This window comes from Epinephelus lanceolatus, chromosome 19 (assembly GCF_041903045.1).
Source record: "Epinephelus lanceolatus isolate andai-2023 chromosome 19, ASM4190304v1, whole genome shotgun sequence".
NCBI lineage: Eukaryota > Metazoa > Chordata > Actinopteri > Perciformes > Serranidae > Epinephelus > Epinephelus lanceolatus.
In genome coordinates, this window is record NC_135752.1 from 36,999,481 (window position 1) to 37,012,198 (window position 12,718).

Genomic DNA, 12,718 nt, shown 5'->3' on the forward strand with positions numbered 1-12,718 from the left:
GAATACACACATGAAGAAAATTCTTTCTACATCTTTCTGTGGTGCGCTGATCTACACACTTCCACATCTTTAACTTGGAATGGAGGACATCTGAGAGACGAGCGCATACAGGAATGATATACTAAAAATGGTAGCAATAAATACTTTGCCATTTGATAGAGAGAGAGTCATTTTTATCTACAGAAAATCTTAAAGCTGTTAGTCATGCTTTTATTTCCTGTTGTTCAACTACAAATGTTGCTTCCTGTCTGGTTCATAGGTGGTCAGGTGAGCAGGTAGAGGGCTCTTAGAGGATGAATTCAGACCCTTTTTTGTGGATGTTCATGTTTTGTTGATGGTAGATGAAGTTGATTGAAGCAATAAATTCCTCAGTTCTTGCTGTCCAGAGAGACAAAGTCCCCTCCCTTTCAGTGTCCCCCATATAACTAGGGTTGCAGCGATATACTGGTTACACAAACTTGCGTTAACAAAATGGTTTCAAGTTTCAATTATAGCTCCTTACATGGGACCTTATTTCTGGAAAACTATGTGCAGTAGTCAGTGATGAGACAAATTAATTTTTTGATCCTGTTTGAATTGTGACATGAATTACACACGATATCTGTTGATGTAAAAGATCATTTTGCAAGTCAAGATTTCTACCAGAGAGCCCTTGTTGCAGAGATCTTGATTTGAAACCAAACCCTGATCTTTTTCCTAAGAAGGCAAACATCTCCCAACAGCTGACTCTTCATGTAATGCAAACTGAGCTGCATTTTGTGTGTGAAAGGTCATGTATAACAAAGTTTGTCGTCTGTTTTTGTTTTATAGAAGAACATATTTCCATTTTTGTGATGACACTGGCTTCTTCTGAAACTGAAACAGTATGAGGTTTTATTGCGGGCTGCACTAGAGCTTACATTCTCTGCCCGAGCACGAACTCGACCCGGACCGGGACCGGGACCTCGGGTTGGGGTCGTAATTTCTCGCCACTCTCCTCAGGCTGAGACGGGTCAGGCTCCTCATAATAGACCTAGGCTATGGAACCAGCTACATATCACACCTGGGGGGGGGCGGCCCCCTCTTGACGGCGCAACTGGCCACGCACGAGTTCCTCCCTTCGCACGCATCACACTTGACCTGCTGCGCATTGCCCTAACGAGCGAAATGGAGCCTTTGGATGTCAAGAAAGAAATAGCCTCAGGAGAGTTTCAATTGGCCCAATCTCAAGGGAAGTTTGAGGTTTGGGAAAGCTTTAAATTAGTTGTCGACGGTGACAACGTGTGTGTTGGCTTTGTCGAGTGTACCAAATGCAGCACGATGCTGGTAATGTTTTTTGGATCATTATACATAAACAACCCGTTCTGACATAATCCTTCCTCATTGTTGCACAATTCATTAAGATCATTCTGAACAGATTTCGGGCATTCAAACAACTCTAGTTCAAAATGTTAGTTGTAACGGCCCAATCTTTAAAAAATAAAAAAAAGTTGGGTTTAAACCGGACTCAGGCTCATAATAGAGTGTGCCAGGGCTGACGTCAAAACCCAGAAGTTTAGCATCGCGTTGGTTCCCCAGAAGAGAAAGTGAATGTGATTTTTTTTTTTTTAAAGATTATTTTTATTGGCTTTTTTTGCCTTTATTGACAGGACAGAAGGTGAAATGGGGAGACAGAGAGAGAGTGGGGACTGACATGCAGCAAAGGGCCGTGAGCCGGATTTGAACCCGCAGCCGCTGCAGCGAGGCAATGCCTCTGTACATGGGGCACCAGCACTATCCACTATGCTACCGACGCCCCATGAATGTGATTTTTGCATTGCGTTTTGGATTATGTCAGAAAATAAGCTCTGTGGCTAACACAAGTTTATGATACTTGCAGGTTTTGTTCAGCGAGATAATCTTCACATATGAACACCTTTCATACCGCATTTGAAGCTTAAATGCGATCGCCAGAAGTAAAAAGCTAACGTTAGGCTTTAACGGACTACGAGTACTCCACGTTCGCATGACTCTTGACGTCTCTCGACGTGATTTCAGCCGCTTTATTTTAAGAACATTGTATAATGGGGAAATCGGACTGTTTGAGCTAAATAAGAAGCTGTAATGGCGGACTGCCAGCACTCTCGCCTGTTCGGGGGTGATGACGTTTAATGTCCCCGACAGGGTTTGTAGTCGTATTGAGCAATTTGTTAGCAACTGCCTTTTTTACGACGCGTAAAAGCTTCAGAATTCACAAGAAGGGTATTTACTGACGTGTTTTATGTCGTAGAACAAAACCTGAAACTCGCTTAAGCTTTTGTTAACCACAGACCTTATTTGAGGCATTTGAGGCATTCAAAAAACGTATTGACTTTTAGACTAGAGAACCGGAAGTGCTAAAAGCGCTAACGGAGTTCCGGGTTTACTGGCACACTATTACACTTAAAAGGGCCGGCCTGGGTTCGGACAGAACATGCACGGGCTCAAGTGGGGTTGGGCTGGATTTTCTGGGCCCGATCTAAGCTCTACGCTGCACCTGATGACTTTCATTATTGATTAATCTGTCAAGATTTCAGAGTAAAAAAAATCCAGAATGGTTTCCCTGGCAGAAAGACCCGAAGGTTTTATGCATGTTAGTGGAGTCAACTTAAAGTAAACTTTACTGCACTTATTATTTATGTGGTGTTTTTATCTTTTATGGCCAAAAGCAAAAAAGGAACATTTAATATCACCTAATATTGATTGCAGACCCTTGAATCACATCAAATCAAAACTGTATCATGGCAGACTTTGTAATATCTGCAAATATAGCACCGTTGTCCAAAGAATCGATAATGACATCGTATGGTGATAAAACTGGTGATTTACACCCCTAGTGTGCAAAGGTCTTACAGTAAGTCATTATTTAATTTTTTTGAGAAAGTTTGTCATTAAAATAACTTACAGGATGTATTTTTATTCTAATCATACTGATGGAAATGGGCTTCCACATATTGAGACAGTGAAAACAGAAAACGTTTGATGTTTTTTGTTGATGAAATTGTGGCCGATTGATTTCCTGTCGATCAACTAATTATTTCCACTTGTGTATTATTTTATTTTCGCGTGTGTAACAAAGGTTCAGCAAACCTGCCAGAGGACAAACTCAAAGTCACACATCGACTTCCTCACACACACGCTGAAACGTGAACAACAACAACAAACATCAGCTGTAAACACACACATATTGGAAGGCCTGGAGCTGGCTGGGTGTGATGTTTGGGTTGATAGTCTGACATTTCATGGTCATTATCTGTCATTACACGCAGCAGGGGAGCACACACTCTCACACACTCCTGCGATAGTGGGTGGTTTTGACCCATAATTTGAGTAGATATGAGAGAGAAATGATACAGAGGTGGGAGGCAGAGAGGAGAACAGCAGTGATGTATTTCTGATTGAACGGGGAGAAAAGATTGCAGCTGTTGTGTTGTTGGCCTTTTCAGAAAGGAGCTGTGATTATGGGCAGTTACAGCAGGAAAAACCCGGGAGACACCTACAATAAACGCAACACACAGAGGGGAGAAAAGAAAAAGCACAAAGGTTATGTGGCGGAAGTGAAGAGAGGGAAAAGGACAGAGCCAACAGAAGAGCTAAATGGATTCAAGTCAAACTATAAAAGTCAAACTGTACCAGCAGCTGAAGCAAGCGCTGCTCAGACACTAAATAATTCAGAGCGTTTGTTTTCTGTGCTGGGAGGCCCAGGTGGGCGGGGTTTAGTCCGTCAGGGCAGATCAGATCATCTGAGACTGACAGGTAAAGCTCTGAGGGGTCGAAACACACAAGCTGCTCCACATAAACAAATGTTGGTGTGTTTGATTTGTTACGAGCGGCTGAAATCATTAATTATGGCTCACTGTCAGGATGACGGGAAGTCGGCCAGCGTGGATGTGTTTGACTGCTTTCAGATGCAGCGCACTTTATGGATGAAACGTAATATAAATAGGATGAACACATTATGTCCTGCTCATACATAAGAACAAGAATAGACCACTGACAGCTTTCCCGAAATTGTCAGCTGATATCCAACAATAAAACTGTAACCGCAGTCGCGTTATTTCTGACTCCCTCAGACGTGTCTTTATGTGTTTACTGAAATAACTGACGTGAGCCAATCACTCTACATTAGGCTGATGACGTGCCTTTAAAGGGATAGTTCATGCCAAAATACACAATAGGTATGTAGAGATGTGTCACACACAGAATAAAAATAAGATTTAGAGTCAAGTCTGGGTTTTAAAAATCTCTATTTTACATGTTGCAGGGCTGCACACACACACACACACACACATAGAAATGTGCAAATATGCAGCACAAGTGATTGTGGATCAGTTTCAGCTGCTTTGGTGCAAATCAAAGAGAGAACAGAAGCAATGGAGAGGCAAGGGTTAGACACAAGGTTTGCTGTGTCTCCCAGCACAGTGTCAAGAGCATGGAGGAGACACCAGGAGACCAACGGTTACACTGGGAGAGCTGGACAGGGTCGTAGAAGGGCATCAACCCAGCAGCAGGACCGGTATCTGCTCCTTTGTGTGAGGAGGAACAGGAGGAACACAGCCAGAGCCCTACAAAATGACCTCCAGCAGGCTACTGGTGTGCATGTTTCTGACCACACTGTCAGAAACAGACTCCATGAGGGAGGCATGAGGGGCCCACGTCCTCTAGTGAGACCTGAGCTCACAGCTCAGCACCATGCAGCTCCATCATTCACCAGAGAACACCAAGACTGGCAGGTCCGCCAGTGGCGCCCATTCTCTTCGCAGATGAGAGCAGGGTCACACTGAGCACATGTGATACTAGGTATGTTTTTGACACTTTGAGTGCCATCTAGTTTCATTATATTGGAGAGAAGGCAGACATCTTTACATACCTATGTAGTTCACATTAGACTACAGTATACAAATAAAAAAGAATGAACTTTATTTGAAGACATTTTTTTCTCTCTCCTAAAAAGAGGGAGAGTAATGGACCACAAGTCTGTTCTGCGACAGAGACTCAGATGTTTTTACATTTGGATGAATTTCTAAAGCTCCTCTCTGGAAAGTCTCAGAGAAAAGAAGCACTGCACTTCTTCTTTTTTTTTTTTTTTTTTTTTACCATTTTGACATTTCAGATAGTTCATCTTCCCTGGGAGACAGCAGTGGTGTCTCTTTCTCTATCTGTGTGTCACACACACACACACACACACACACACACACACACACACACACACACACACACACACAATGGCTGTAGTGTTGACCTTTGGTTCGTCGACAGCAGTTTTAATTGGTCTGTGACTTTAGCCAGAGATGACCAGCCACCACCGTGTGTGTGTGTGTGTGCGCTTGTGTTTCTGTGTGTGTATTAACAGTATTGTCTGCTTTTTGATGAATGAGAAAGACAGAGAAAAGACACAAGAGAAAGAGACATAGAAATCAATTCAAACATGGGCTAGGCTTCTATAAAATATGGTATAATTTAATATAATATAACTGCTTTTCTACTTTTAATAGTATGCATGCTTGATACGAATTACCTTTCAGTGTCGTGTGTGATTTATCCGTCAGGGATCTAAACTTTGGGATTTATCCGGGCTTCATATGAGCAGAGGAAATCTCTGCTCGTCGCTAGGCTAATTTAAACAATGTAAAATGCCATAGGCTTGTGCTAATAACGTTAGCATGTTGTATTTGTTTAGTATAAGACAGTTGTTTTGTCAGTGAACCTTATGAGTTGTAATGGAGCTGAATTTTGTACCGTTACCTCTGTTAAATGTTGCTGTTGTCCCTGGTTTTATATGAGAAGAGAAAAAGTCTGCTAGCTGCTAGGCTAATTTATACAATGTAAAATGCCATAGGCTTGTGCTAATAACGTTAGCATGTTGTATTTGTTTAGTATAAGACAGTTGTTTTATCAGTGAACCTTATGAGTTGTAATGGAGCTGAATTTTGTACCGTTACCTCTGTTAAATGTTGCTGTTGTCCCTGGTTTTATATGAGAAGAGAAAAAGTCTGCTAGCTGCTAGGCTAATTTATACAATGTAAAATGCCATAGGCTTGTGCTAATAACGTTAACATGTTGTATTTGTGGGGACAATGTGTCCAGATAAAGACAAGTGTTTGTCTGTGAATGCTGCGAGTTATAGTGCAGCTGATTTATGTACTCGTGTTTGAAATTGTCTCTATTAAGCCATGTTTAATGTGTGTTTAATGTGTGTTTTGAATCAACTAAACTTTACAGCACTTCACAGAAACCTGCCACCAACTAGTGTTTTGGAGGTGTAACTGCAGAGTGACACAGACACACCACCACACAAATATAAATACTCACAACAGCGTACGCTCTGCATAGAGCTGACGCTGAAGTATAAATCCACCTTCAGTCTTGTTTTATCTATAAAATGTCACATAATAGTGAAAAACATCCATCACAGTTTAGTGGCGCCATCTTCTATTTGCATGTTTTCTCCAAAAATTTACAATCATAAAAACACACAAGCAGCAAATCCTTCATTTTGAGAAGACGGAACTAGAGAATATTTGGAGTGTCTGCTCAGTAAATGACAACCAGTTAATGTTCTGTTGACTGACTGCTCGATTTATTGGCTAATCCTCCAGCTCTGGGGCACAGGACTGAAAGCTGATTCACCAAACACAGCTTCCCACCTGCTGCAGTGTGACTGTAAGGCTGTTAACTGTACCTTGTCAGCGTTGTCTGCAGCCAGCAGGTTGGTGGCGAGCGTCTGCAGTTTGTGCTGGGCCATGTTCTTCAGTGCCGCCAGGCTGCGGCGAGTCATCGCCTGCTTCAGGTTCACAGCTGAGTGGCTGAGAGCGTCCACGGTGGCTGGAGCCAGCTCGTCACAGGCGTTCAGGATCTCCACCGCCGTGATGCCCATCACGCATCGGTCCAAGGCTCCTGGAAACACAAACAAGTCAACAAACCTTTTACAAAGGAAGAAGGAAGCGTTACTTGGCTCTGATGGCTCGTCCAACAGGTACTCCTTGGTGAGGCAGATAATAGATCACAAAAAACAAGATCTTATTTCTTAAGTAAACACACCTGTCTCACACCCTTGATATAAACACGGGGGTAAATTACTTACAAGGAATCAACAATTAGGTTGTTAGATATCTGAACAAATACTGTCTAGATTAACATTAACCTCTATTTCCTTAGATAATACTGCTCCCAAGAGGATTAATTCCAGGGAACTCCTGATCTTCCTGTCTGGTGCCACCATCAGGAGATATTTCCTTTAAGACACAAACAGTATGACACAGGGCTGTGACTGAATGGATTTTTTCTTACAGCCGTGAAAAATCAATGAATCACCCCCATTTGCCTCAAACAGCCATCCAACAACCTGAAAAATACACCACAAACTGCAGTACGATGATACATGAAGGCCAAGAAGGATAATGTCGCTAATGTTGCCTCTATGAATCTCCGTCCTTGTCCAACGTCAACTCAGACATCCACAACAGCAACACTGTACAGCAAATCATTGTATCCATCTCATTTTATGTGGCCAAAGATATGTGTCCGATAAACACTTGTATTTCTATTTTGCACTGATGCACTGAATTCATGTGAAGAAGATCCTTAATGGGTTTTTTTTTTCAAGTCTCCAGCCACAGTCCAACAAAAACTTCAACAAATGCAATTTAAAAAATAAATAATTAAATGAATAATCATTAATAATAATTAATTAAATGAATTAATTAACTAAATAACATAAAATATAAAATATTATAAATAATAATCAAATAATAATAATAAATACTTTTTTAAAACTTCTACAAATGCAATTTTAAAAAAATAATTAATTAAATTAATAATCATTAAAAATAATCAATCAAATTAATTAACTAAATTCATAAATAAAATAACAAAATATAAATTCTTATAAATAATAAAATGAATAAATAATAATAAAATAATACTAATAAATACTTTTTAAAAACAACTACAAACGCAATTTTAAAAACTAAATAATTATAATTAAACAGATGATCATTAATAATTAATTAAATGAATTAATGAATTAATTAATTTGATGAATAAATAAAATAAAATATAAATTATTATAAATAATAAAATAAATAATAATAAAGTAATAATAATAAATACCTTTTAAAAATGTCTACAAATGCAATTTTAAAAAATATTAAATATTAAAATTATTAAATGAATAAAATAAAATAAAATTATTAATGTTTATAATAAATACTTAAAAAAAATATTTTCATAGAACATTAATAACTAAATGAGTAAAAAATAATAAATAATCAACCCTTCCTTTTTAACATAATGGTTAAGCCAAGAACAAAACAAAAGAACCTGCAAAACAACATCTCATTGTGAAATGTTTTCAATGTATTGACCTGTATTGACAGAATGTGAATCAGTGGTGAGACCTTCACGTGTCCTGTAGTGTCTTTAATTACACTAGGAATTTGATCATAGGGCCCCAAACAGACTAAAATTTTTCAGATGACCCCTTTAAGTCAAACTTGACTTTCTCCAGATTTAAGAACATCATGAGGTCTTTGAGGAGTAAACACTGACTTCACTCCAACAATATTCACCTTGCTCATAATGATGCTGAGGCAACACTGTCCTTTTTTAACTTCCTAATTATTTAAAGACCTGGTACCACTCTGAGAATGTCCATTTCTGCACATGGTGTCAACACCACGTTTAAAGTGGAAGACTAGTTTGATGTCAGCCTGCTTCTGTCTGTGCTTTCTCTCTCTCTTCATTCCCATCACACCCTCGCTTTCTGTTTCTGTCAATCTTTCTTTTTTCGTCCTCTTCTTATATTTCTATCAATCCTCCAATCTCCCTCCCTCTCACATCATCTCCCCACCCTGTTTGTCTCAATGTCATCTATTGTCTCTTGAATATGATTCAGGTCACAGACGGTCTTCTCCGTCTCCGACTGCAACAGTTCTCCAGCCTCACAGAGACATCATTAGCTGACAACTGACATCAGTATTGGCTCTGGTATTGAGTGAGAGAAGAAGTGGTGCCATTATACCTGTGTGTGTGTGTGTGTGTGTATGTGTGTGTGTGTGTGTGTGTGTGTGTGTGTGTGTGTGTGTGTGAGTGAGAGATGAAGGGCCTGTGAGCTATGTCCCTATTACATGTCCAACGCCTGAGTACACACACACCTTCCTTAATTTCACACTTAGCTACCCTGCAATCTCCCAGCACTACAGCTCATTCAGGTCACACACACACACACACACACACACACACACACACCTGGTCATCACTCACGCTAACGTTACCTCCACGCTGTGCCACATACAGTACAGGTTTACTGCAGATTCTGTTGTCATGGTAACGACTGGACGGAGCGTAGAAGGCGCAGGGGAGTCAGACGAGAGAGATCAGATTTACACGAATAGTTAAACATGTTTACTTTGTTTTCTGAGAGTTATACAAGTCGATCAATATCCTCCATATGACTGTGTGTTAAGCACAGAGCAGATTTAAAGCCGTTTCTCACCAGCGTGGTGCAAAAATTCAGTGCGGGAATACGAAATACTGTAGTGAAGACAAATATGAGGATGAGCTATTCAGAGGTTTAGCACTATTTATTAAGAGGGGAAAGTAAGTGATTGTACAGCACAAGTTTTAACTCACGCTAATGGTTCAGCATTTGCCCTACTCTTAAGAGGAGTCACTGTGTTCTCACCTGTATCCATCTGCCAGACGTACACGGAGCCATCGGAGCATCCCACCACCAGGTAGTCGTCAGCCGGACGCCACTTGATGACCTGGATGGGGAAGAGGTGTCGCGACGCCAGCATGATGCACTTCCTCTCCCTGAGGCTGAGCAGGCCGACAGAGTGGTCGCTGGCCACTGAGCAGACGCAGTGCTGCACCCGAGTCTGATGAGAGGAGACGGAACAGGTTACAAAGATCATCCAAAGGGCTGAACATGAGGAGACGATGGTGACTGACTGATTAGAGGAGGACCAGATAGAACTCCTAGAATCTCCTTATTGAATCTGAATCCTTTCATTTATTTTAGGTGTAGCTGTCAAGAAATCTAAAGCCTCATGACTTTGGTGCCTTCCAGTGTTTAAAGGTTTCACTGACTAGTCAAGTAGTCAACTATTAAATCCTTGAATTATTACAAAGAAGAGACGCTCTTACGGATGTTTCTCCTGCAATTTTTTTGCTTCCAAAGCAGGGGTAGTTTTGCACAAGAGCCGTTTGTCACTACACTAAAAGTCCATATATGTCATTGGTTTTTCCACACAGAGAAATTAACTCTCTGCTGAGACTGAAGTCCAGTTCACACCGATGAATCGCAACGATTTTACAGCGTCGCAGAGAAAAGTAGCAGCGGTGTGAACTGACCGGTCTGAGCTTGACTCAATTCGGCTGATGGTGTCACCTGAGACTTAGCTGGTCAAATTGCCGGTGGCTGGTTTTAGAACGTAAAGCACGTCACCTGTTTCTACAGCCAATCAGCGTGTAGCAAGGTCCACTGGTCAAGTCAAAATGACCGAAGACGGCGTGTTTGCTGAGAGCAGCAGGTGCTCCATCGCCGAACCGTTTCTATCCTCACGGTGTGACCGTGTCAGACGGTGGGTCGCTATCTCACTATCACTATCCTCATTCATATTTTAAGATGCTACAAATAATATTCAGCCACAAAATAAGTCTGAAAAGCCGCAAATCAGAACAGAAGTACAGAGAGTTGTTGACTAGAGATGATACACCGTCTCATCTAGTTGCATTGGTGTGAACCAGCAGGTTTTTAGAGTGTTGCAGAACGGCACATTGCAAGTAGTCGCCTGTTTCAACTCGTCTCATCGTGATTCTTTGGTCTGAACTGGGCTTCAAACTCACTGCAGATACTCAGTAAACCAGCTGTTTGCTGTAACAGGATACTGATGTAATGTGTGGCCTGGTGATAACTTCTCAGACAAAGAGACAAATTACTTTTGTCACACCTCAAAAACTTTAAAACTTACTTTAAGGTCTCAATGAACAGACTCCTACAGGAAATAATTAAATAATTAAAGCATGAGCTCATTGTAGTCAAGCTTCCAAAGCACAACGGCGTCTGACATCTCATTGCCATGGCAACAACACAGTTCTGACCAATTGATCTTAATGTCAGTTAAACAACAACATAATGTTTTTTTGTTTAAAGGGTAAATGTTTGTGTGTATGTGTGTGTGTGTGCATTCAACGGCCAGCCAACGCAATATCATTAAAATATTTCCCAACAGTGAAACCATCCCTGTAACATTTAAATCTAATGTCATCAACATCACTCTCTCTCAGTACACTCATCATTCACAGACACAACAACAAACAAACAAAGCAAAGGAATGGAGACAAAGGAAAACAAACAACCCCAGACTGAATAAAGAGGAGAAGAAAAAAACAAATCCCCAAACACATGAAGCGACATGTCAGAGGTCTTACGCTGCAGTTTTCAGGTGGGACGATGAGCTGGGTGATCTCTCCTCCGTGGACACAGAAAATGTGCTTCATCTCTCCGGTGAAAATGTCCCAGACGATGACGGAGAAGTCCACGCCCCCGGACACCAGCGAGCGCTGGTCATAGCGAGGGGAGATCTGGTACGGATACAGGACGCATGTCACCTTGTTCCGGTGACCTCGCAGGGTGCGATGGGGTGGCCAGCCTGCAGGAGGGAAGGACACGACACTCAGAATGGAAGATTTTCATTTCATTCATTTTTTTAGGCTGTAAGGGAATACTCCACCCCCAAATGGCCATGTGCATATAAATTACTCACTACATCACTTTTTATTTATCAAGAAAACTTTTTTCTCACTTGCCTCCACAGTGAACACAGAATCCAAATACAGAGAAAATTCCCCATGAACTTAAGTCACAGGATACCCTGGATTTCCAGGAATCAAGGTCAAGGATCATAAGGACCTTTGTGATCTTGTCCATGATGCTGCAATGTGGTCTTGCTTCTTCTCATTTTCTATTTTACAAGATGTAAAGCATTTCACCTTTACCTATGATGTCCTGCCTGCTGTTACTGGTTTTGTCTGCTTTTGTTCTTTTTGTAAAATTCAATAAAAATAAAGTATATTTAAAAACATACAGGTATAATTTGGTAAAGAAGCTTCAGTTCAATGTCCCCGTGTCCCTCACCTCTCCTGAGCATGTGCTCCCCCTGCAGCAGCTGGACAATGGCGGTCTGTGTGGCAGGAACCAGGATGATGCTGCCGTCCTCTCTCCCGCACACGAGGCGACCCTGAGAGGGGATGTACACGCTGGCTGTGACCTGGGGGAACACAACACACACACACACACACACACACACACAGTCAGGCATCAGGATGGTAGAGCCTGAAGTCCGCGACATGAGAACACCATGACAAACTTTTCTTTTTTTAACTTTTATAAATACATAAAAATTTGAAGTGCATTGTTAAAGCAAAAAAAAAAAGCTGTTTGGCATTGGCAGAGAAGATCTGGCAAATTTTTCATGGGCGCAACCACATACTCAACTCTGCTGCTCATCCCATAAATGCATGTTCCGTACAAATGTGGCACCATTTAAAAGGGAAATAAACAGGCTTTCCAACGGTATAAGATTTATTGCCAAGAAGCATTGTTACAACAAAGAAATAATCTACCAAACACAAATTTCCTTTCTTTTTTTGTATGTATGTCAGACTTTAAAAATTCTAGCGCTCAAAAACCGGTAACTGCCGAATAACAGAGACC

General features: G+C 41.0%; 1 protein-coding gene across 3 annotated transcripts in view; it reads right to left on the minus strand.

Moving 5' to 3' along the window:
* The window catches only part of wdr7 (WD repeat domain 7), a 142,280-nt gene that overhangs the window by 106,254 nt on the left and 23,308 nt on the right, over window positions 1-12,718 (minus strand). For all 3 annotated transcript variants that reach the window (XM_078161858.1, XM_033646545.2, XM_033646546.2), the window contains exons 12-15: window positions 12,140-12,272; window positions 11,434-11,654; window positions 9,683-9,878; window positions 6,680-6,894 (exon numbers count right to left, since the gene is read on the minus strand). In XM_078161858.1, coding sequence (XP_078017984.1) covers window positions 6,680-6,894; window positions 9,683-9,878; window positions 11,434-11,654; window positions 12,140-12,272 — 765 coding nt within the window. The remainder of the gene's footprint in view (window positions 1-6,679; window positions 6,895-9,682; window positions 9,879-11,433; window positions 11,655-12,139; window positions 12,273-12,718) is intronic.